The sequence below is a fragment of the Scleropages formosus genome, chromosome 1 (assembly GCF_900964775.1).
Source record: "Scleropages formosus chromosome 1, fSclFor1.1, whole genome shotgun sequence".
NCBI classification, from domain to species: Eukaryota; Metazoa; Chordata; class Actinopteri; order Osteoglossiformes; family Osteoglossidae; genus Scleropages; species Scleropages formosus.
This window is the reverse complement of record NC_041806.1, coordinates 33779400-33805086: the sequence shown is the minus strand read 5'-3', so window position 1 is coordinate 33805086 and position 25687 is coordinate 33779400. Positions and strand designations below refer to the sequence as shown.

Here is a 25687-nt window from a genome sequence, read left to right as displayed (position 1 = left end):
CCACCCGCATTTCAACAGATTTTGTTCCATTCAAAGTTATAAATGGCATTTTTCTTCTAAGTCCCACAGCGCTCTTCGGTGCGAAATGCGGCACAATGGTGCTTTCCAAGAGCCAAATGGCCCGAGGACTTTTATCGTTGACCTGAGAGGATCAGAGGGAGTCAGACGACCGTGGGGGGAGGGAGATCGCCAGTGGGGACATACCAGCGAAGAGCCAGTCCACGTAGGTCGTCTCCGGATTTGCACCGGGGAGTGAGCTGGCCTGCAGACACAAGCGGGTGGCAAGCCCTTAATCACACTATTGCAAGAAGGCCTTGTTCAGTGACATAGAGTGACGGCGTGGTCAACAAGGAAACTGTTGACTTGTCGAATACAAATAAAACCCGACTCACTCTGTGCAGATTTTATTTTGTTTGTAGAACTTATGTCTGGCAGTGAAGAGTCTAGCGATGTATTTGGCCATTTCCATGTCTTCCTGAAGGAATGAAGAGAAAAAAATCACTCAGTACAGCTTTCTTCAACAAAACCGTTTCTCTTAACGGTCATCTCGCCATACTTACTTGAGTAATATTCATAAGCTCAGTAAATTATTCAGGGAACTGAGGTACATGATCACAGTGAAAAAGGAAAGCAAGCAGGAAAAATCACTACAAATTCACCATGGCTACCAAAGCCTCCCCCCCCGTGTCCTTAATTGACCGAAGCGGAGCTCAGCAGCAAAGGGCAGGAAGTATTCACATCCACAACAGATAAAGTTGCCAGAGCGGACGTTCCCTGAGACACAACACTCACCGTGTGGAACATCATGGTGTCGTCTTTGCTGGTTATCTCCACGGTGATGGCCGACTTGTTGTGCCCGATGTTGCCAATGTCCTTCCACCTGCCGTTCACCGAGGTCACACGGAAGCGAGAGTCAGAGAGGCGCCGCGATCTGCAGATCAGCTCCTTCGCTCCCAAGCGAGACCCACCCTGACTGATCACTAAACAAGCACCTCTCTCTTCAACCCAAGACCTTTACCGCTGTATTCTTTGTTCGCTCTTTTTGTACTGACCGACTGAGGACTGCATTCAGCATTAAGCTTCAGCAGAGATGCTGATTAGATGATTTACATCAGTAATCCTTGGAAAAATATCATTCTGCTGCTAAACTAACAAATAAATACAGCTGGGTATTTCTCACTGCAACAAGGGTAAATAAATACCTTTCTCAAGGGCACGACAACAACAGCGAGAAGCAGTACGTGAACCGGCGATCTCCACGTCTTAAACCATTATGCTATTTACCGGTGAACAGAAACATGCAACACGTGTTCCGAAAAGCCACGAACGTCACGGAAACGTTCATAATCGAGCACGGTACAAATGGGTGTTGCCTTATGCAGGAGTTTCCCACCTGTGCAGCATGATGGACCTTCCGTTCCTGTGCTTGGCGAAGACGCCAATGAAGGAAACGCCGATGTAGAGGTCGTTGGTGTAGTTGTCCTGTGAAAATAACAGGGAAATGGGAGGAAGTGCGGGAAATCGACGAGGAAGACTCGACAGGTTGTGCGTCCTGCGGCCATACGTAGGCAGGACCGGTACCTTGGCGGCGAAGCTCTCCTGTCCATAGCCGTCCAGCCGCTCCACTTCCTTAATGTACAGCAGCTCCGCTTCCGCAGGCTGCATTCCACTGGAGGAGAGGAGACAAGCGGAAAGCATTAACAACCCTTTAATTTCCAGCGAAGACCTCAACCGCAATCGTAATGTTAGAGCTGACTACCCTAGACATTGTTCACCGCCTACAGTAACAAAATAAATCCTTCAGATCATAGAAACAAGACAGGCTCCAGTCCACTGGGGGTCCTACCAGTGACTCTTGTGCTCCTCTGCCACCTTCTGTGTCCACTCTTCCAGCACCTCTTCCACGTGAGGCCAGTTCTGCACCATGTGGAAACACACAGCTCACTGGTATACAGTGAAAACACTAAGACTACCACCAAGTAGCTCACACAGTATAAACAATTATTCCCCCATCACCTTCCCATGCTTCTAGCCCATCTGCATGTTCTCCCCGTAGGCACACCCCCCCCAGGCTAAAGAAGTGTTTCTGGAGGACTGGTGATTCTAAATTGCCCATAGGGTGTGTGTTTTAGTGAATATGTGTGTGATTGCATTGCAGTTGACTGATGTCCAATCTCGGGCGTACCCTGCCTCGCACTATATGCATCCAGGATAGTCTCTAGACCATTATGACCCTACACTTCACGAAGAAATTCTGTCATCTTTTTATTTACGTATTTTTAAATCCCATTATTTTTGTTCCTATGCACTTTTATTAATTTTTAAAATGCTGATTTTTATTGCAAGCTGCTTCAGAGCGCTTTACTCGGAAGCACTCGGTATAATTTAATCGTTCGAGGCAATTCATAACGCATCGCTCCCTTTGCCTTCAACAGTCTTTGAAACGTTTTCCTTTCGGGTTCACTGTCGGCTGAGGCGTGCGGGACAACGTCCACCTCGTTCCGCGTGCCGCTCGATGTCGCCGACGCTCATTTTTTTTTCCAGCTAAAATCTCCGTTTTCACAGAAATGAGTACTCGTGATTTTTGCTGCCCAGAAATGAAAGGCACTTTTAACAGCTGCCCACCGACAGGCCATTATACACATTTTACAACGCAGTTCTTTCGCTCTTAAGTGTGAATTCCCATAAAAGAAGCTTGTTAGGCAAAATAAGTCTGTATTTATAAAACTACAAAGCTTGTAGCCCTGGGTAGCAGTCTGAGCCGATACCATCCATACAACTACGACAGTAATAATAACAACAACAAAAGCAGATGAACGCCTGACGTTCCTGCTGCTCCACAGCAACAGGCCCCTGTGCCCCGTCCCCCATCCCCCATCCCCCATATCCATATGTTTGTGCTAGTCAGGTATGCAGCAGGCCTGCTGGAATAATGGTGGAAGCAGGAATGTGTGGCCTCAGGCTACCTCACCTGAGACATCTGCCCCCACCACCTCCAACCGCTGCTGTCGCTCACTCGTCCTCCCATCGGCACACATAGAACGCTGTCATTACACAACCACGCCTCTCGAACCGATCATGTTCCACACTGCAGAATATGCTTCCCTCATTCGCCTACCTACCTACCTTTCGGGCACGAACAAAGCTGCGAAAGGGACAGGGCAGTGGTGCCGATGCCAAAAGGCAGTAGAACGAAGAGCATTTACAGTGGGGAGGGCTCTCAGATCCTTCTCTACAACCTCTGCGGCTCTGCGCTTCTTTGCCAGGTGCCATGTGCTTACCACGTATCTCTGCACTTCTTGCAATGTTTGCAGAAAGACAAATGGGATGCGAAAACAACGCAAACTATACACCCGTTAAAACGCAATCCAAATGGTGCGATTGAAAAGGTGTGTTATCTGACTAAAAATGGGTTGTATCGCTATGGTCTACATCAGAAAGCTCGCCCCACAAATATGGGGGCACGGTGGTAGAGCGAGTAGCCCCGTTGTCTCACAGCGCCTGGGTGGTACGGGAGGATGTGGGTTCGATCCGTGCTCAGTCTGTGTGTGGAGTCTGCATGTTCTCCCTGTGTCTGCGTGGGTTCCCTCCGGGTGCTCTGGTTTCCTCTCACACTCAAAAGACATGCTGTTCAGGTTGATTACTGACTACATCACCCATAGTGTGTGAGTGACAGAGAGGGTGTGTTCCACCGATGTATGGATGAGCGACCCCTTGTAAGTAGTGTATCTAGCAGTGTAAGTCACCGTGGTGAATAAGGTGTGTGGGCTGATAACACTACATAGAGTCCATTGGAAATTGCTTTGGATAAAAGCATCTGCTAAATAAATGTAATTATATGGCTGACTTAAATGTACGATTTAATTCCCCTCAAAAGTTGAAACACTTCAAAACACTTGACCTGCATCCTAATTCTAATTATTTTTGAAAGATCTGGCCACCTTTTTTTGAAACGGATAAGTACTATAACCTTTTGCCCTTGTGCTATATTGCACGTTGGAATGAATTTGTATTTTCTTGTTATATTACTCATTTGTTGTTGTGATCCAGTTTGATTGTTATTGAGAAAGAAAGAAAAAAATAAATATTAAAAAAAGATATAAATGAAGGAAGGTAAGAGGAAAAGAGGGATATTCTCACCACTGGAAACAGCACATATTCCCTGAGGAAATCCTGGGACTGAAACTGGGTGAAGTCTCCAAAGTCGGCTGTGGAAGGAGAAGAGAGAGGGAAGATTCTACTGCGCCTTTCCTTGGCAATGCCTCGGCAGGATGCCACGCACCGTGTTGTACACCTTTCGTTTTGCGAATGGGCAGTCAAGACACACACACACACACACACACACACAATGGAATGAGTACCAAGAACACAAGTACTGTACTAACCCTCATCTGAATTCAATCGGCCCGACAGAATACTACTCAAATACCGGATTCTCATACCATTAATCCAGCCAGATGCAGGATGTCCATAACGGAAGTCTCCAAAGTGCATCTATAACGGCTCTCCTCGGTAGCTTTGCGTGTTCCTGCACACTGTATGAACCTTGGAGCTTTGATAAGCCGAACGTTACGTTTACGGTGCTCTTTCAGAGCAAGGAAAAAGTCTGAAAGTTGTTGCTTTGCTGCAGTCTCACATCGCTATGTGTGTGAAAGCAGTACTCCTAGACATACACCAACTGTCTGGGTACCGTTCAAATGGAGAAATGTACATCGGTAACAGAAACCATAGTTCTCCGGTAAGAAGATGCCAAGACTCAAGGGTTCCTTACATTTATTCATTAGTTGATGCTTTTCTCCAAAGTGACTTACAATGTTAAGGTTACAATTATTTACAGCTGGGTAATTTTACCAGAGCAATTCAGGGTAAGTACCTTGCTCAAGGGTACTACAGCCAGCGGTGAAGCTCGAACCTGCAACCTTTGGGTCCAAAGGCAGTTGTTCTAACCACTACACTACCAGCTGCATTCCCTTCCATGTGTATTGATGCAGTTGAGTTGGACAACACAAAGAGACACGAGCAGCTAAGCGTGTGACACACACACAAACACAAACACACACACACACACACACAGGGCAAGCGTGCTTAGACTCTCCACAGGAGCACAAAAACACTGGATCCGGTCGTTCTCCTGCACACGGCTCTGAGGACGAACGAGAAAGAGAGCCAGAGCAACAGCAGCCTGCTGTTCCCCAAGCTCACCTTGAACAGCCAGGCCGGCTAACCGGATGCCCTGCTCAACGGTGCACTGCAGCCGCCCGTCCAGGATCTCCTTTTTCACTTGAAGGTAATACTGATACCTGGACGCAGGAAACAAAACGGAGGAGAAGACAAATGACCAAACTGTTACAGTAACGAACGAGGGAATCGAGGGCTTGCGGCGCGTGCGGCTCCGGCCCGTTCCTGGGGTTCTGTGGGCAGAGCTCAGCTCGTGGGATTAACGTCGTTATTGGCGGTTTGGCCTTTTCATTGTTGCTCTGCTTTAACGCAGTTTTTTTTTTTTTCTCCCCCAACTTGGCCAGAACAATAAGTGCTGAGAGGGACAAAATGTAGAAAGCTAAAACTGTCAACCTAGTTGGACGCGAGATTCATTCCGCTAAAGGGCAGCAGGAAATGCAGTGCTTAAAGATGCAGATTTGCAACCTGAAGCTTGCGAGATCAAGTCCCCTTTGCTGGCTCTGCTGCAGTTCCTTCGAGTAACATAACTGCCCCAATAAATTAAGGAGCTGTATATAAACGCATTGAAATTGTAAGTCAGTTGTCTAAAGTACCAGCTAAGCAATGTAACGCAGCCCATGTGCATTTTGTTCCTGAAAAAAAAAAAGTTCAGTGGCTACAGTATTACATCTGGGTTGGAAAAGCCTTTGGACTATAAACGTAACAGCATCCCCCCAAGCGGCTCAATTCAAACGCTTTCAATTGTGCGTGTGTGTTTTCCCTTTCCTGCACTTCTATAGTTATGCCAAGAAGTGTGAGTGTGTTCCACAGAAGACACCTCTGACTGATGTTCTCTTCCTGGAAAACCACAAGGGCTGAAAAACTGATGTTAGGTGGAAACGTGTGTGTGTGTGTGGGGCAGAAAACGTGGGATTAGACACAGCAAATTTAGCTTGAGAAACCGTCTCTCCTCATCTCTGAAACACTTAACCCCTCCAAGACAGACACAGAAAAGAATATACAAATACATGACGTATCCATCGCATATCAATACACGCTCACAGAATAAATGAAAAGCTTTGCATCCCGGTAATGTGGGATGCCACCTTCAGCCGTCCTGTGTCTTGAACTCAAAAAATAACTTCAACTTCTGGCCCCGCTCGCTGCAATAACTAGACGCGCCATCACAGCACAGAAATAAAAGAGGTATGAAAGATATGAAGGATCTGAAAATGCATCAGCTGTCAAGTAGAACAGGAGGCCGCAGCGAAAGGCCACCGATCAAAAGCACAAGGACAGGAATCCCAACTGGAACCCAGTTGCTGTAGCGCTGAGCAAAAAAAAAAAAGAAGCCGATCGATATCGAGACGGGAATCTTCGAGCTAAATTATTGATCTAACGCTAAATTCTAATGTTCCTGAACAGCCTGGGAAATACGTTCACGGCAAGCATGCTTCATTTTAGGAGGCTTTCGAAACCACCTACACTATGTCATTCGCAAATGCCCCTTTCTTTAAATCATAAAGTCACAGATTTCTAGATGAGGATTTAAACTTCCCAAAAACTGACGCTGGCAGTCCTTTGAAATCGACAAAATGACTTAAGGGAGAACGGTTTTTCCTTCCTTTCCTGTTGACTTCTTTCCGTGCTCCTGCACCCTCCTGCCTGCTCAGAACGAAGCTATAATCTTACCCTGCCCTCTTTTACAAGGCTGTAATTACCCTCTGAAGAAGCTGTTTTGAGGAGTGATCTCTGTATGTCGGTAACCCTTTAATTACTGAACCAGACCGAATACCACGGTCCGTTAAAAAAAAAAAAAAAAAAAAAGGAGGGTAGGAGTCAGCTGGGGTAAAGGGGGCGGGGCCTCGCGCAAGGTGATCTGCCCAATCGGCTTCTCCTGAGTCATCGACGATTATGAACTATGATTTGCATTCACATGACATGACACAGAGATGCCCCGAAAAGAAAAAAGTAATAATATCTGGAACTGGCAAAGGAGAATGGTTCTATTCATTAGAAAGGAATTAGCGTATTCATTTATACTGTATATCGTATTCAAAGCCAAATGCCTTATAAAACCAGGGCTATAAAAGCCTGAGCTACAAAACTGGCAAATCCATTAATGATGCTGTAGGTCCCTTTTTTTTTTTTTTTACAAAAAAAAAAAAAAAAAAAAAAAAACACTCTCAGATTACTTACACAGAGCGTTCACATTTTAAGAATCCATCAAAATAGGAATGTCTGTGGGAAGGCAGATGGGACGGTTGCTGTGGTACGTTTAAAGAGGCACGCTGCAGACGTACCCCAGCGAGGCATTCCGCTTCACAGCAGGGACACAAAGAAAAAAAAAAAATATCCCAAGTATTTGGATTTACCAGTGTAATCCAGATAAAGAATAACAGCGAGCATGTCTTTTGTGGCTTCCCAGGGCACAGCATCTGCCAGGGCACCAACGGCGCGGAGCCTTCGGGTTGTTCGCCTGTTAAACACGTCAAGTGTTCGAGACCATCTGGATCTCCGCAGGACTGGGGGGGTGACGGCGGCAAACGAGAACTGTAGTTCTGGTCACTCGTAGGGTAAACCTGCAATCACTAAGCTGTTCAGTGCTCCCACTCAGCTCTGGACCCTACACGCAGTAGCCCATGTGCCCGGACTGCGAGAGCCCCAGTACTCCTACCGTGGAAGGACGACGGCTTTGTGTCACAAACCACAGTTATTCCTCTCATTCACATGCCATTCCCACTTTTTGGTTTAGGGGGAAAACTATGGACAGAGTGAAAGTGGCAGCTAACACACAACATTCGTTTATCTGTAACACTGACCCCCAGCAGCAAGGCTACGGTCCACTCCCACATGGCGAACAAGGCCTGGCTTCTTCCGTAATGAGAACCTGCAATCAGAGGGTCCCCGGTTCTTACTGTACTAGTCCCGAGAAACATATGTACTCTGAATGCACGCTTTGAGGCCGGGGGGCACGGTGGCGAAGCGGGTTCGGCCGGGTAGGTCTGGGGTTCGAGTCCTGCTTGGGGTGCCTTGCGATGGACTGGTGTCCCGTCCTGGGTGTGTCCCCTCCCCCTCCAGCCTTGCACCTTGCGTTGCTGGGTTAGGCTCTGGTTTGCTGCAACCCTGCTTGGGACAAGCAGTTTCACTCTGTGTGTGTGTGTGTGTGTGTGTGTGTGTGTGTGTGTGTGTGTGTGTGTGTGTGTGTGTGTGTGTGTATATATAAACGTGTAAATTGCATTGCTTTGCTTAGCTGATGCTTTTGATAATAAATATATTCACATTTATCTGCTGCTTTTTTCTAAAAAAAAAATTACAATGATGAGCTAATTACAATTACTTACCAATTTATACTACTGGGTAATTTTACTGGAGCAATTCAGAGTAAGTATCTTGCTCAAGGGTACTACAGCAGGTGAGAGTTAAACCTGTGACATTTGGGTGCAAAGACAACAGCTCTGACCACTGTGCCACAAGCTGTCCACACATATAAATAGAGAAATTTATTGTATTATATATTTATTTGAGTTGCTTAGTGTACAAATGTAACACTGCATGTGGCACTGGAAAAAGTGTCAGTTAAGCAAATAAATGCAACTGTTAAAAAAAAAAAAAAAGGACGTTAGCCTTACGGAAACAGTGATAGACGGAGTTTATCGTTGTTCTCTTTTGACCGCTCTGAATGGACACTGGAGTGTCAGGCTTACGACCACGGACACTGCACTTTAGGATAACATGCTTTTATAATTATAGATCAATTTCCGTCAGGCTAATTAGATCTAGTTGAAAAAATGACAAATATGGACAAACCGGTAAATATGTGAGACGGTAGGGGGGCAGGATGGTGGCAAATCAAGTACCGCTGCTGTCTCTCAGCGCATGGGGGGGTGCGAGAGAATGTGGGTTCGATCCCCGCTCAGTCTGTGTGGAGTTTGCATGTTTTCCTCGTGTCTGTGTGGGTTTCCTCCGGGTGCTCTGGTTTCCTCCCACAGTCCAAAGGCATGCTTAGTGTGTGAGTGACACAGAAAGACTGTGTTTCACTGATGTATGGATGAGTGACCCATTGTAAGTAGTGTATCTAACAGTGTAAATTACCTTGGTGAATAAGATGCGTGGGCTGATAACACTATATAGAGTTCATTGGAAGTCACTTCGGAGGAAAGTGTCTGTTAAATAAATAAATGTACATCGTACTTAAAATCCAAAACATGTACATAGGTCAGAACTTAACAGGCAAAGCGAGGGGGGAGAAAAGACAATACTGGAGTTACTCTTTCTCCACAGGCCTAATTTAAGAGCATTAACCAGCTTCAACTGGCTGTGACAGAAAATGTCAGTCTCCTCTGAAGGGTCTTTATTTTATACTTTCTCAAGGAGGACCGTTCACCGTGTGGAAAGGCAGTAGTGACTAGTCAAGCCCTGCCACCTATATGATCTGACATCCTTCATGATTAGTAATTATAAGTGTGTAACAAAGTGCAAGTGTTTAAAGGTACCTGAGCAGAGCGACCCGTTTAACGTGCGCTTGGATTAATTGCAGCGGCACAAAATGAAATACCACCAGTGTTTACGTGACGTATTTTTCGCCGCACTCCATGCAGATTGTTTACAAGCAACATGTAACAACCCAGTGACAACGCAACAGAAGTGGAGTGAGAGCTAAAGCAGGACTGGCAGAGAAGGAATGCGACCGTTTTTTTGAGATACATGTTGGGGTCATGGGGGGCACGGTGGCGCAGTGGGTTGGACCGGGTCCTGCTCTCCGGTGGGTCTGGGGTTCGTGTCCCGCTTGGGGTGCCTTGCGACGGACTGGCGTCCCGTCCTGGGTGTGTCCCCTCCCCCTCCAGCCTTATGCTCTGTGTTGCTGGGTTAGGCTCTGGCTCCCTGCAACTCCAAATGGGATAAGTGGTTCAGAAAGTGTGTGTGTGTTGGCGTCATGCTCATTCTCCAACACTCCTGCAGCCTGGATGTCCAGAGCTGCACAGAGGCTCAAAAAAAGCCCGCATGCTCCACAACCGCCACGGGGCATGCAGATCCATGGAAAGTCCCACCTCCCCCAGTGCCGGAACAAAGCAGTTCCACACATCATCATCATCATCATCATCATCAAAACCATCCTGAGACTCAGAAGCTCTTGAACACCAGGCCCAGGGAATAAAACGGTGACAAATAAGTACCTGGATTCACAAACTTAGCATTGTCGGTCGCCTTCGTAAAGACATCCATCAAAAAAGAAATTTCATCTTTCCATTTTTGTGCAAAATTTCAGACGAAAGACGTCTGAACGTCCTCGTGCCAGAAGATGCCACGGCTATAACATGACTTCAGATGCGCTGTCATGCCTGTGCAAGAGACACGAGAAAGTGTAGCCCATTCTCAGACACTCTCCCATGTTGGGGGGGGCGGTTGGAGGATGCCAAACACTGACCCCCCCGCCCCGCAACCGCCCAACCAGCACACACAGGAATCTGGCATCCTCCTACGCCAGGGAGGTCTGCCAACATTCCTGGCTGACAACCGCCTTTGTGCCCCCCTCGCCCCGACGCAGCCGCCGACCCCGTGGCCAGTCTGGGGGAAGGGGACTCCCAGACTGCCGGCCTCCGTCAGACGATGCTGCCGAAGCCGCCGAAGCCGGCCTGGCTACTCCTCGGAGCTGCACGGATGCTGCCGCGCTGTCACTTGTGTCGGCTTATACTTGTGATTTTACTATCGTAAACGCGAGTGCACATCCGCGAGCGAGAAACACGCTCCCATGTTCTCATGGTCCCACATAAAGTGCGACGTTAACCATAAATCACTCGAGTGACACGTGATCTCACCTCATTTCAGATAGTGTAAAATCAAGTCCATGCGTGCTAGGAAGGATTTAAAGGGTGTTGTTTTTTTGCTCCAAGAAATACCTTTAAAATCCTTCAAAGTGAATATAACCGTTTACTCATCTCACCTGACAATGTCGGCGATTGAAGCTATTGTGTTTTTTCTTTGTACATTTACATTTACTCATTCAGCGGATGCTTTTCTCCAAAGCGACGTACATCTCACAGAAAACACAATGTGTACGTGACATCAGGAGAAAAAGAGACATAGTTGCAGATGTGTGATTCTTAAGCGCAGTTTGTTTCTTTCCGCCATACGAATCCATGTACGTCGCACGAGTAGCCGCATAAAAACTTTATCGGATATCGACCCAGTTACGTAAATCCCGAACCCTTGATGAAAAAACGTCTTGCTGGAATGAACTCCAGACAGTGACCGCGAACCTGCAGCAAGCCTGATAGTCAACGCAGCAACCCAAAAAACCATAGGCAAGGCAGCAAACTACACTGCACATCTCTTCTAATTGCCATTGACCTTCAAGGCATATTATTCTATTTCTTCATTTCATTTCCTACATGTTTACCTCCTGGAGTCAACGGAATGAGAAATTTTACCCGGAACGCTCAGACAGTAAGGTCAGTGACAAGTCAAATATAGGTTGCTGAAAGAAACTGAACTATTTCTCACTCCTTTGGTTGAGATGACCAAACAGCAACCTTTCTAGGACTAAAAGTTTTTTTTAAAAAAAAAAATTTAAGTCTTAAACAACAAAAACATTAAAAAATACAAATGACACAATGAAAACAACATTTTTCATCAGTTTCTGGTGGCCATTTGGAAAATAAATACCACGTAGGAAAGGCACGGAGGGCAAACTCGGGCAAAATTTTGTCGCAAAGGAAGAACAGCGAATTCATGCATGCTTACTAACGGCAAGTTGAATACACATGTGTGAAACCTCCAGGGCAGACTGAGACAGAACAGCGGCTTGTGGGTTACTGAAAAACTGCCCCACACCCACCGCAGGGCGTCACAGCGGGCAACGGACGGGCCCGTTGGTGGTCCGACGTACCTCGTGACCTCCTGCTCCAAGCGGGACACATTTGGCACGTAGAACATGACACCGAAGAACAGCAGAGGCTCGTTGCCGAACTTATCCAGCTGCTTCTTGAGGGCTTTCTCCAACTCCACCCACCGCTGGAGCTGAGATTTGCTCTGGAACCACAGGCCGAAGTAGTGCGTCTGGGGGGAGAGGGCATCAGGCAGACGCATCAGCTCGCGGTTCACTTCGAACCACCTACTTACCGAGAAAATCTACAAACGAGCAGGAGTAGATGTCACACATTCAGTATAAAGCCATGGAAGATCTTTTGAAATGTCTTCCAGTCAAAAAAAAAAAAAAAAAAAAAAAGGAAAATGAACAGAAACGTAAACACACGCGGGGGTGACGTGTACGCAAGGCAGATATGTTTATCGTCTCACGCACCGAGCTACTGGTAAATACCCTAGATCATACACTCATCCGAAATCACAGTTTACGCACCTATTTACAACGAGGACATCATTTTACACGTATTTAATGTCAAGATTGTATTGTAAGTGGTCAAAAGCTTAAAAATAGCTATTAAACGTGTAAGTGCCTTGGTGTCTTTGCGCACTTTCGTCATTTTCGGATACCGGACTACTACTCTTCCCCACTGAAGCTGTTGTTCTACTACCTCAAGTGGCACAGCGCGGCGTAACAAGAATGCCTCCTTAACTCCTTCACATTTCCGATCCTTCCCGCGAATCTACGGCGCCATGGAAATCGAAGCGATGCCTAGAGTCTCGGTTTACCGGGAACTGAGAAAATTCGCCACTTTTAAAACGAGCTCCGAGAATCAAATAACGGCTGGAACGGATTCTCTGTGGGCAAATGAAGCGAACGCTTGGAGGCAGCGGTCTCCCGTCGAGGTGCCCCATTTTGCCGGGGCAAACATCGGGCCATTCTTCAGCAAGTGCACTGTGTCGCCGCTCTACGGACCTCTGCGTGACCTACGCCGGAACCCCGTCCGCTGGAAGCCACAGTGCCGTCGGTCTGGACCCACGGTGACCAATAACTACTAACCCTAACCTTAACGCGGGAAGTGCCAGCTTACATACAGCTATGGTACCTGGGTCAGATGTATGGATGTGGCAAAGTCAGGAACCCGAACATTCCCGGAACAATCACACAACGGTGACGCATACTTTTCTCAACACCCAACAACCCGCTCTTAGCCGGCTGACGCTTTGACGAACAGTTTGCAAAAGTCTGCCTGGACTCAGCCAATCAAATGAGTTATTTTGACGCGGTCGACCTGTTTGGGGAGATCGCACGAACGCAGAGTCCATTAACAAGCCTCGGCAGGGTGCTTCAACAAGAACGGGATTATAAGGCTTCGCCTTGAGCGGAAAGCCCACGGCAGCCCTCGGCTAACTGGAACCAGCCGCGCCGTTACGCTCCCCTAAACAGAAACACCAGTTGGCAACAAAAACACGAAAGCAAAGAATAGCAATGAAAAGAAATGGCATAAAAACAAACTACTACGTTTCTCCTTCAGATAAACCGCGACAGATTTCTCGCAGCACGTTGGGCGTTAGGGCAGCAGCAAGCAGCCTTTGCACGATGCGGACGGCTCTCCCGACTTTCGAATAACCCTTACCTGCACACCAGCTGCTGAACAGCACCGGCCAGCTGGGCTCATTCTTACATGTCCAGTTCGAATGACCCTGCGTATCAGACCCACGTCGAATTTCGCAACATGATGCGATTCCTACACCAACGTGAGGACTATGTGACAGTAACACACCGTTGGCACACGGCGGAATAGCTGTGGTCACGCACGCTGAGAACTGTAAACAGCTCTGGTAGCGCCACTACTCAGCCCACATCTTCCTAGCAGGACAATGAATCTCTGGGGCAAACAAAGTAAGGACAGCCGCCGTCTTGAGAAAGTGCTCATAATGAACTGATGACGTTTGTTTTGACCACTCAGTTTTTTCTTTCTTTTTTTAACTGTTGTTTGTACAGCAAAGTTACTCATATTTGGAACTCAAGGATGGAGACCGGGGGTGCGGTGGCGCAGCGGGTTTGACTGGGTCCTGCTCTCCGGTGGGTCTGGGGTTCGAGCCCTGCTTGGGGTGCTTTGAGATGGACTGTCGTCCCATCCTGGGTGTGTCCCCTCCCCCTCCAGCCTTATGCCCTGCGCTGCCGGGTTAGACTCCGGTTTGCCGGGACAAGTGATTTCAGTCAATGTGTGTGTGTGTGTGTGTGTGTGTGGATTGAGACCAGCAGGTTGGGATGGTATGTTGAGTGTTGGAAATTGTAACACTGCAACAAACTGCATGCTGTAATGAACGTTGTGTGTTGTCTCCTGTTTATATTTGTTCATTTAGCTGATGCTTTTCGCCAAAGCAACTTAAAATATTTCGGCAAATTATATATATGCTACAATTATTAAGGACAACTATTCATAGAGTTGCCATGAGTCGACATCGACTCAACGGCACCTAACAACAACAACCACCTTGCTTAGGGATACTACAGCTGGAGGCAGGGATCGAACCTGCAACCTTCGGATTGAAAGGCAGCAGCTCTATCACTACAGTACATGCTGTTTAGAGCGTGTCCCCTTCGGAAAACTGCAGTGCATAACTCACCTACATTTATTAATCTTTCACTTATTTCCTTATTCTTTTTTTCTTTTCTATGCCATTGTCCTGAAGGACAGAAGTGATAGGATGAAAAGTCAATTTGACAGAAATCTGACAAAGTGAATCAGGTGGTTCACCGAGCAGCTTGAACACAACCCCCCCACCCCAGGATTACAGCCCTCCAGGAATGTTGCTGATCAGCCCTGATGTACGGTGCTCTCTCCCTTAGTGACCATGCCATCGTGGTAGTGGAGGAGGTCTAACCGAAGCGCACCATAAAAAGATGGCCTTCGCAGGACAGGTGGAGCCGGTCCCTCGCGCTCTGCCGAATACTCGGAGCGGTAATCCCGGAGGCCCGGGGCTACGGCACATTCTCCGAGGGATTGGCCTTGCTCTGCTACACTCTAACACGGCAGCGCTGCGGGGGCTCTCCGGCCGAGCGCGGCGGAAGCGCTTTTGTAGCACAGCACACCGAAACGGAAGCTCGACGCCTTTCTTCAGTTGTCCGCGCAGCGCTGTTGCCTCAAGGTTGGAGATTTTCAGGTCGAAATTCAGTCTCAGGGTACTCTGCAGAGCGGTCATCTGCTAGAGAGGGTCACGAAGCGTTCCTGCCGCAATTCAAAGACGGTCTGTTCACGTTAATCGGTCACTCTGAATTGTCCTTCGCGTCGAAGTGCGAATTCCTGGCGTCCTGTCCAGGACTTACTCTACCCGCTCGGATAAACGGCAACGGTTGGCTGCAGGTGAACGAATATAAGAGTGTTATAAAAAGTGAAATACGGGAGTAGCTATAAACGTTCCTTGCTTCGTAAACTAATTGACCGAGTTGCAAAAACGGAGAAACCCCGAGAAGCGGTTGCTCACTTGTGTGTGTGTGTGTGTGTGTGTGTGTGTGTGTGTGTGTGTGTGTGTGTGTGTGTGTGTGGTGAGGAGTCCTGTGAAACCTCTTGAGAGGTTCTGCGAGGCCCCAGACTGCCACCGACACTCCCTGACCCTCCCGGAGAGCTTTGCACACGTCCATAGGCGCCCGCACTCGTTTACTTATGACATAGCTGGCGTTTGGCAACAGGGTGTGAGCAAACAGACCCCCTCCCCATCCACATGCCAGGCCTTGCCTTCATCCCACCGAGGGCACCGCTCTCCTGCTTCCAAACACAGACCGGTGGCCTTAGCATACGGTCTGCTGAGAAAGGCCGCCCCCTCCTCTCTCTCTCTCTCACACACACACACACACACACACACACACACACACTCGCGACACCATTCCCTGCCCGTTCTCCTATCCCTCTCACTTTGATCTCTGCTTCCACCGCACAGGAACAACACAGATTGCAGGGCACTGAAGCGACCGGGGTGTTTTTTTTAACGACGGCCGTAAAAGGCGAGTCGGTGGATTCGACCCTAATGAGAACACCTCGCATCCATCGGGCCTCTTACAGCAGGCCGCATCCCCAGGACCAAAGTCACAGCCTGGCTGATTTCTACGGACTTCAGCCTGGTCTGTGGATCATCTGTGCAAAAAAACCAGCTTTGACTGTAACGCTGCTCTCCTCTTTTACGACACATCCAAGAACGAGTGCACAAGTTTCGACATACGGTGCTGCTCGAAGGTATGCGAACCTCTTGCGTCCCTTAGTTTTACCGCAAAACGGTTATTCAACGAGGAGCAGCGTGTCTCATCTGACACGATAGGTGCGTAATGAGCGAGTTCATATGTTGCTTTAGAGGAAATCATGCGTGTAGCAGAAACACACAAGTAGTGCAGGTGCAAAAATAAGTGAACCTCAAGTCACATTAATTAAACCAAGTAGGTAAGTAGAACCGGCTGGGTAAATCACTCATTTGTTCATTTTGTAGGTGTATTTTAAGATTTAACGTTCAGATTTTCAAAGGTCGACATTTTATCCAAGAACAGCGACCAGGGCTCGCACACTTTGAAGCAGCACTGGTGTAGCGCTTGGTAAACACTCCCAGATACACTGAATAAGAGCGCTTAGGAAAACACTACACAAGCATCAACACGTCGCTGCGCTCTTCTGGCCCGCAGCCGGGGTTCTGAAGTGGAACGGCGCTACTACGGCAGAGGGATTTGATGCACATCGCCGCAGTCTGGATTCGGGGGGAAGCAAAGGCGGCGCGTTCAAAGCGGTCCTGCGACAGGATGCAAGTCGTAATTACTCCTGGAACAGCCTTCGGCAGAGATCGAGGGATCCAGGTGGAACTGTAATGGAAGACCAGGAGGGTGTACCGTTTCCAGGAGGGAGCCCTCCACACGTCACAGCTCACTGATGTCTGACGGCGCGTCTGATAGCGGTTTCAATAACGTCGACACGTGTATCCAGCCTTGTTGCGCTGGATGCGTTTTTCATGTGGAAGTCATCGTTTGTAAGAGGTTCGGGGCAGCGGTCAGGCAAGAATAACTATTCTGCGCAGAGTCACACAAGAATACACGTTGCTATTCTGAAACTGGGCACCAATAACCTACAATGCAGAACAGCTCGGGTACCTAGTGGTGCCGTCGTCATTCCGAACTAAATGCTAGGTACACCTCACCCAGACTGCTAGGCTCGTCCACCTCCTGCCACTTGATGGTCCCACTCATAAAAAGGCCAAAATCAAAAGCCCAGAGATTCTCCATTGTGGCTCCACTGTGGACTAATGCACTCCCTCCCTCCCTCAGCAGAGCTGAATCCCTTTCAGCATTCAAGAAGGGTCTCAAAACACCTCTCTCTGGACCTCCTAGCTGCTCCATAAACTTGCATCGCACCATCTGTTGCAATAACCATTGTGTTCCCCCTCGACTCTACACGCAGCTATTTGTGTAACGCGTGCCGGCAAAAACGGAGAAAAGAAAAAAAAAAAGAACCGCACATGTACACCTAACGCTCTTCCTCTGTTGTAAAATGCACTTCGGTTTACTCTGAATTGTACACCACTTTACGTCTTCAAAATATATCAATTTCAATGTACAGCTCCCTCAGCAAGCGATGCGCTGGAATCCTGGACGTCATGTTGCTGGATCATGGAGACCACTTGGGGGTGAACTGTGACCAGGGGCCTTTTCTTCTCCTATTAAAGCAGCCGCAGAGTCTTCACGCCTCATTGAGGCAGAACAGCAGCTGAGGACAAGCTCTTATTGTCGAGGGCCTGGCCTGGGAGACACACACACACACACACAGTCGCTGGAGAGCAACTGGATGTGTGTGGGGAGGGGGAAGTGCAGCTTTCACTCTTGCTCACTGTCAGGAGGAATGGTACGTGGCCCCCAGAGCCCAGACACACTCGCACTTCTGTGAGCGCACACACTGTTTGTTTAGACGCCCTTGCGGAGACTCGACACTCCCTCTCGCTTTAGTGTAGCAAACGAATCCTAATGCCAACCCCTGGAAAACTTTAAACAGGTGGTAATAAAAATAAAAGGCCCCAAAAAAGTTTTTTTTTTTAAAAAAAAAAATTCCCGTGGGATTAATAAAATTTCATTCAATTCAGTTTATTAAAAAAAAAAAAAAAGGTTTCGTTCCAAGGGACCTTCCCAACATTTAATTATACTTTTGGAAACATTTTTCTCAAAAATACCTTCATATGATTAGCGAAACATGTATAGGCACACTGAAATGCTCATGCGCACATACACACGTGCACAGACACGAGAATGCGCAAAGAGAAGCACAGACACACACGGACACGGACACACACACACACACGCAAAATATGCACTTGCATGCACACGCAGTCGCCACCCCCCCCCCCTCACCTCGCGGAGCTCCAGTCTCTGTGCCACAGCCTCCAGACACTCTTGTCCCGTGCTTTCCACGGACAGGGTGCATTCGATGACATTGTTGTCCAGCAGACGGATGCGTGTCACAAAGCAGTTCTTGCTCAGGACGTTGTAGCGCCGGTGGCGTCGGAGACGGATCCTGAAAGGCATGCTGGGGCCGCCGGGGACTCGCGCCCGACCAGTCCCCCCTGCGCGCGTTCTAGACCGCTGCTCTTGCCTCCTTCAGACCGCTGCACAGCTGGGGGATGAACTGCGAGGCAGGAGACTGCTGTCCCATTCCCTGGGAGCTGCCAAGTATCACTCGCACCTGTGGGAAGACACACACACACGCAGAAAGGTGTGTGACCTCAGCGATGAAAACTGATTACTTCACGTTTCCACACCTGTTTCACTTTGCTGTTGTAATATACATTTCCATTTATTCACTTAGCAGATGCTTTTCTCCAAAGCGACGTACATCTCATAGAAAATACATTTGTTCATTACCATACATAACATACTACAGTATACCGTACCATACCCCCCCCCGGGGTTTGTGCATCTCAACTCAATACTGTTGTTTCAGCACTATTTTTGTGGCTCCTCCAATACTGGATGAGTTTCATCACTGTGCAATACACAAATGCTACTTTAAAAATGTTATTTGCTACATTTATGACAATTTTTTTTTTTTTTTCTGCGAAAGCTAATATTCTGTTACTTATTTCCCAACACACAGGTGAAAGAGAGTTTGTTACATAACAGAAGAATATCCTAATATACTGAAGTATTAGAGAACAGGCCTGTCGTACAGCAGCGTCACAAACACGAGTGTCCAAAAGTTTGGAATCACCCAGAAATGTTTGCTTTTTTTTTTTTTTTTTTTTTTAAACCGACACTTTTTTAACCAAGGTACCATTAAATGCATTTTTCAATATAGCCGAGACATCATTACTAATGCTGCAAATGGCTATTATTGCGTTGTCATTTATTTTTCCACACATTTCAGCAGCATTACACACAGCCTTACAGGTCCTCAGTCGAAAATTTCTGGGTGACTCCAAACTTTTGAATGCTAATATAGAGAAACACTTCAGGTCTGGGATAACAAAGACAAAAAAGGAACTTCAGTAGTACTAAACCTATCCTCGCTAACCAGCTCGAATTCATTCCCCTAAAAACCGGCCATATGTTGATAAACTGGATGACAAAATTACTTAATCCATTACTTCTTATAGAGGGGGGGATCCAATTTGTCACAATCCCATTCCAAGTTTCCTTAAACAAACCATAATCATGTTCCACTTTTGTTGTCGTCTGCAACTGGAACAGCGGTAAGAACAATTAATGTCTTTATTTCGTTATATTTTATCTTTAACTTTTTTCTTCCTCTGTAAACTATACATTCCGGAACTAGTTAATGATTTTTTTTTTTTTTTTTTTTTTTTTTTAATTAATTTAAAGGAAGCAACCGTAAGGTTTACTGGGCCTACAGGTCAATGATGAGTTATTCACAGAAATTTCGTATATAAACCTCCTTGTGTACATCAGCAACACAAACATGCTATGAGCGAGCAGCCCGTGCTCAACAACGTACACAAGCTACTTCCGTCCTCTGAACAGCAGCTCCAGACGAGCTGTCGGATCAAGGTTTTCGTGTGCAAAGGTAACACACGCAGGTTGGATCACCTTGATGTCGAGCAGGGATCCAATTTCCCAAGATGCACGCTGTTGAGAGGCCATACATTAATAGCTGACATAATGTAATCAAGGGTACAACAAGGAGGAAGATGCCAGGGGAGCAGTGGTGCACCTGGTAGTGTTTGTGCCTTTCAGCTCTTTGGATCTGGGTTCGGACATGGGTTCGAAGTTGGCTCTGCCTGCGTGGAAACCAAGACAGTGGAGTTGGGACACAAAACCTTCGACTCCAACTCCAGTAACCCAACAACTGCTTCCGACTCCCACTCCACAGCCCAAAAGTTGCACGCTGTTTTGGGGGTCGACTTATCCAGCGAATATAAGCCCAAACCTATATTACACCTCTAATTTTTGGGGGTCGACTTATACGTCGGCATATATGGTACATTTAGTCGGAGTCGGTACATTTTTTTACCGACTCCAGTAACTCAATAATTGGTTCCGATTCCCCAGCACTGGTGGAGACTGAATGCTCGCCTTATGTACATGTACACTCCTCTGACAGTCCAAAGACATAAGGCAGCGGCAATGGTAAACCACTTCTGTAAACTACGCACGGTTGCCAAAAGTCGACTTAAAAATGACGGCACTTAGCCTACCTTAGGGAGCATTAGCTGTGAGGAAGTGGACCAGAGAGAACCAAAACTAAAACAACAAAATCCAAACAATCAGGACCTGAGAACGACATCACCACAGACGGCAACACGTGTCAAGTCCCCAGCACAGAGCAACGCAATTAATCAACCCCCAAGATACACCTACACACACACACACATATTAGTGCAAATATGTACACGCTATAAGAGCACACGATACGATTTGCGTGCGCATTCCGCCTAAATACAACAACAGCTATCAGTTCAACTGTGTTCGACAGGATTACTCCGCCAACTGACATCACAAATGTTTCGATGCTTTCTAAGACTGGGATTTCACGGACAAAGGAAAGAAGCGGTCACCTACCAGACGAGTTGAAATAAGCAGACAAGTCTAAACTGAAGGCGATACATCAAAACGTGCCCGCAAACTGAATAAAATGAATTAACAGCTCTCATGTAATTTTCTTTTTTTTTTTTGTCCAAAGCAACAAAAATAATACGATGTACGGGTCCTGCGAGTCGACAGGAGAGGGAATTGTAAACAAGTCCCTGGCGCATGTAAAGGCAGGCGGCCGAGGGCCCGCGGAATGTGTTGCTTCTTGTTGGAGTAATGGCAGCGGGGTGCTGATTGTCAGGCTGGATCCCATCCCACATTCTTCTCCAGGACTGGAAAAACAGAGCACACCTGACACAAGTATGCAGCACAGTGGGTCGGGTCGGGGGTGGGGAGTGACAGAAGGGAGAAAACAGAGGGAAAGAAGGGGTCTTCATTGCTTATGGGCGCTCTTTGACTTCCCCTAACCCTAAGAGCATGAGGGGTGATGCCTCTATAGAGCCTTCAGAGTTTTCCAGCAACAAGCAATAAAGAATAAGGAGTATTCCCTCTGGGTGTTACCAAATGATTGACGAAAAACATTCCAGATTGACATTTCAATAAGTAATTACACTCTACACTTCAAAGATCGGATGCCATTCATTTACGCTTTTTATTTGCGGGGCTTTATTAAAGATAAAAAGAAAATTTCATCTGCATTGTAGATACAGCCAGTCTCCGAAAACCTTCCGATGAATAGGTGACAATTTGAATAAAATAAAGAGGAAGGAATAGGCGCGACTGCACTGAAAGGCCGGTGTGTGTTCTTCGGGGAGTGTTTGCGCGTCTTTCTGCGCATGAATGTAACCCTCCTTTGCGGCGATAACAGGTTCACAAACAAGAGCTAGTAATCCTGAAGAATGTGACTCACCTCAGCAATGAGAGCACGGCGATGTCATGAGGCCAAAACGCCGAACGAGGAGCAGCGGTGCAAACGGAGGTGGTTACTGCATGCTGCGCTCTTTCCGACGCAACACTACGGGCTTCCAGCACTTTCACAGGATCTTGCGAACGTTCAAAACAGTCGAATGCACTCCAGAGGAATCAAGCACAGCGATGCACTGTTGTCCGGTCCTAACTTGTTCCTGAAAATGGACCAAATATCAAAAAAACAAAACAATGCAATTACTTTTTCCAATATTTCTACTGGGGAAAAAATTCCAATTCTGACCGCCATCCCAACTTCACCCTAAAATCACCCTAAATGATGTCTACGATCAAAAGCAGTGCAACACGTGGTTTTATTTTTCTTTACAGTTTGTTTCTGGAAAATGGGGGGGGGGTCATTCAATGTGGTCTGAGAAGCTTCACTTAACTGTGCACAGTTATAGTAGCAAATATTTGCCAATATAAAAAAGCGCTTTTATCCATATACATCTCAGTTTTATATCCAATTATATCCACATATAGAAAACATGCTGTAGGAAAGAAGAATGGACTTTAATTTTTATTCATATATGTTTAACTTTTCAATTCCAAATTATAAATAAATGCAGAAATTCTAAATTTCTTATTTTACAGTAGCTTTAAAAGTTTATAGGGTAGCTATTTGCAGAAATTTCATTCAAGTAGGGTAAACTTACTGTGACAGCGTGTGGGGACTGGCTTGAGGAAGACGAAGGTTAAAGTACCAATTAGAAAATTAAAGCACAATAGTGCAAAACAGAGGACGGACAAGCAATTATGAGGACTCAAGAGAAAAGCGTGCAGTGCCAGACCACAACTGAGAGTATTCCCACAGCTCTCTCACACAGCAGCATGGCATCATTTTCAAACAGCCTCAGATTATCACCAAATTTTATGGGGCCAGACTGGATGCAGCAGAAAATGAAAATCCAGACCAATTAATAAGTGCTATTAATGAATGCGGACCGTATAAGTGAAAAACTGGATATCAGCAGACAGAATAATGTGGGATGAGTGTATATTATAAGGAAGAAATATAATCACTTGAGTGACATATTCAAGATATATTTTGCAGTTTATTCACTTATTTTTTAATTGCATATTCTTCAGGTATAAATTTAAATCAGTGCTTGTTGGAAAAGTGACCTATATTTCTACACCCAACCATTCAGGGGCAGTGAAAGGCACTCAAACAAAGTTGGAGTGATGGGGCCACCTAAAACTTACTGCTTCCACAGCCTTTAGAGTTCGTGTCTTGCGTTCCAACAAGTCTGTAATTAATGAACACGATCAGGGATGTCACACGTTTACGGGATAAATCGACCAACAAATCAGCAGAACAGGAGCTTGCGGAGAGAAGTCATTTTAAATCCAGTTCCACGCAGCTGAAGGCGGATGATATTTCAACAAAGGGTTCAAAAGCATTTCTACACTATAGCTATATCCAAGACTTTTACAGAGCCTCACCCGTAAATCGAGAAGAACCTGTGCTCATCTTTTATTCATTGTGACTTAGGATTTACAAGCAGAAATTACTGGAGCGTCGCAACCGTGTTCTTACACTGATCGGGCAGCGTAGCTACTTTGTCAGTAACGCACGTGCTTTTTGCTACGAAAAATAAGCGGAAGTTTTTCCGTCACGGTGACGTTGGACAAAAAGAAGAACGGTCAAGGATGCAACCTATTCAGACGGTCGGGCGAGAGAGTGTTTTGCAAGTGTTGTGACCCTGGTCAGCTGACACACACACACACACACACACACACACGTATTGAAATGTGTGAAATCAGAGGAAGTGACATCACACCGTGCCCCTCGATCCCCCTTCCTACACGACCGAAATAGCGCTCACCAGGAGACTCTCAAATCAGAAACAGAACTCTAGAAAAACAACAACGGAGGTGCGGTAATGAATCGGAGGGTGAATCAGACCCTACAGGCCGCCGTGCGTGCCTTCACACTGAGCACGTTGTGTTTTTGCTCGCAGGCAAAGCCGTTTCCGGGAGCCGCCACCGACTCTAAAGCAACATTATATATAAGCTGCCATAACGTTCGGAGTCCAGGTTTATTTAAAGCACGCATAAACACAGTATAAATTTGCACTTTGTAATTTTGTGGTGCAGAAAGTACAAGGGGTAGCTGCTAAAGGGGGGGGAAGAAGAAAAAAAAAAAATGTTTTTGTGTGCATTCTCCAATATAGCCTAGGTTCGCTGGGAAAGCGTTCCAGCCTTTCCTTTCTGCTGGAACGCATCCAGGGAGATTTTGTAGGCAGCCGTTTCTCTCTGGAAGTGTGGTTCGGTGCCATGGGTATTGTGTCTATGAAAATAAACAAAGGAAAGAGGGCACAATAGCTTTCACCTTGTTGTTAACCTCCCAGACTTATTTTTAGGAAGTTTGACTAATATGTGGAGAACAGTAGCAAACAGCTGGTAGCGTGGTGGTTAGGGCTTCTGCCTTTGGACCCAAAGGTTGCAGGTTCGATCCCTACCTCCAGCTGTAGTACCCTTAAGCAAGGTACTTACCCAAAATTACCCAGCTGTATAACTGGGTAAATAGCTGTAGGTAGGTTAACCTTGTAAGTCGCTTTGGAGGAAAGTGTCAACTAAATGAGTTAACGTAATACGTTAGTACTCTCATTGCTAACAAAAGGTGATGTCCTTTCCTGTTTTGCTTCTTAAATTTTGTTTTTTAATTTTCATCTCTGCACAGGATAGGCAACAGATTTTTTACTTTTTTCAGTAAAATGAAAAAACATCCAGCTATCCAACTTGTAACCTGTTTCAAATGATCACAAGAAGGGCGACAAAATTATTTTGATCAAAATCAATCTCATGCCAGGCCAAAGCTCCCGTCCCTCCTTGTTTTACATTCTGTGGCATTCATCTGACACCGTAAGTCACTTTGGAGAAAGCTGTGAGCGAAATAAAAAACAGTAACAGCATAGAAGTGCCGAAAGAAAACTGGAGCACTGCAGGAGTCACAGACTCGCTCTGCCCCCCGGGACCTGAACACTGACAAGGGTGTAAAAAGGTTCAGCAAAACAGCATCTCAACAGGACCCTAAAAGATTGAAGTTATCAATGAGGAAAGAGTCACCTTAAATACCTACAGGTGTCAAATGCATGTGCAATTCTGCGGTAAATTAAGTTTTTGTGGGCGTTTCTACCACCGCGTTATGCTTCAATTAGGCTGAGCATACGTGAAAAGGAGAGACTAGCAGAAAGGACGGCCTGACTTTGCACATGTGTGCCTTCTTTGGCAAGGCCCACTTCTAAGGAGGACTCGTTGAACAGAGACCATCTTGTCTGGAGTAAGTTATCCAGAGGACAAGCTGGCATGCGGCACGCAGTCATTTTAACCGTTGGAAGACAGTCCGAAGGATCACTACACTGCTGTGGAAGAGCACATGTACAACATGGAGCAGGACCCAAAAAGTCTTCTTGAGAAGAAGAAGAAAAAAAAAAAAAAACACACAATCCTACCCAAGGACCGAAATCCAAAGACAGATGGCTGCAGGGGGTTAGGACCTGAACCCAAACACATGGGCTGGCTTTTGGTTACATACACCAAGACCGGGAAGAACAGATACACACACACACACACACACACACACACACACACACACACACAAACAGCCTCATGCCACCACAAGATCACCACTGCTAGAAGCTGATGACGCTACCGCACGCGGCAACACCTATGCACCTT

The 25687-nt window shown here is 46.7% G+C and overlaps 1 protein-coding gene across 4 annotated transcripts in view; it reads right to left on the bottom strand.

Annotated features, from left to right (window-relative positions):
• The window catches only part of LOC108924018 (tyrosine-protein phosphatase non-receptor type 14-like), a 45494-nt gene that overhangs the window by 11115 nt on the left and 8692 nt on the right, over positions 1-25687 (bottom strand). The window contains exons 2-13 of one of the 4 annotated variants that reach the window (XM_029250970.1): positions 21948-22161; positions 21068-21388; positions 18404-18734; positions 12047-12216; positions 5203-5300; positions 4141-4208; positions 1847-1917; positions 1582-1669; positions 1394-1482; positions 793-880; positions 393-475; positions 205-262 (exon numbers count right to left, since the gene is read on the bottom strand). In XM_029250970.1, the coding sequence (XP_029106803.1) occupies positions 205-262; positions 393-475; positions 793-880; positions 1394-1482; positions 1582-1669; positions 1847-1917; positions 4141-4208; positions 5203-5300; positions 12047-12216; positions 18404-18577 (987 nt within the window). In that variant the 5' untranslated portion in view covers positions 18578-18734; positions 21068-21388; positions 21948-22161. Of the gene's footprint in view, positions 1-204; positions 263-392; positions 476-792; positions 881-1393; positions 1483-1581; positions 1670-1846; positions 1918-4140; positions 4209-5202; positions 5301-12046; positions 12217-18403; positions 19220-20003; positions 20064-21067; positions 21389-21947; positions 22162-25687 lie in introns of those variants that run through there. The other 3 variants (XM_029250960.1, XM_029250980.1, XM_029250977.1) reach the window with 3 other exon arrangements.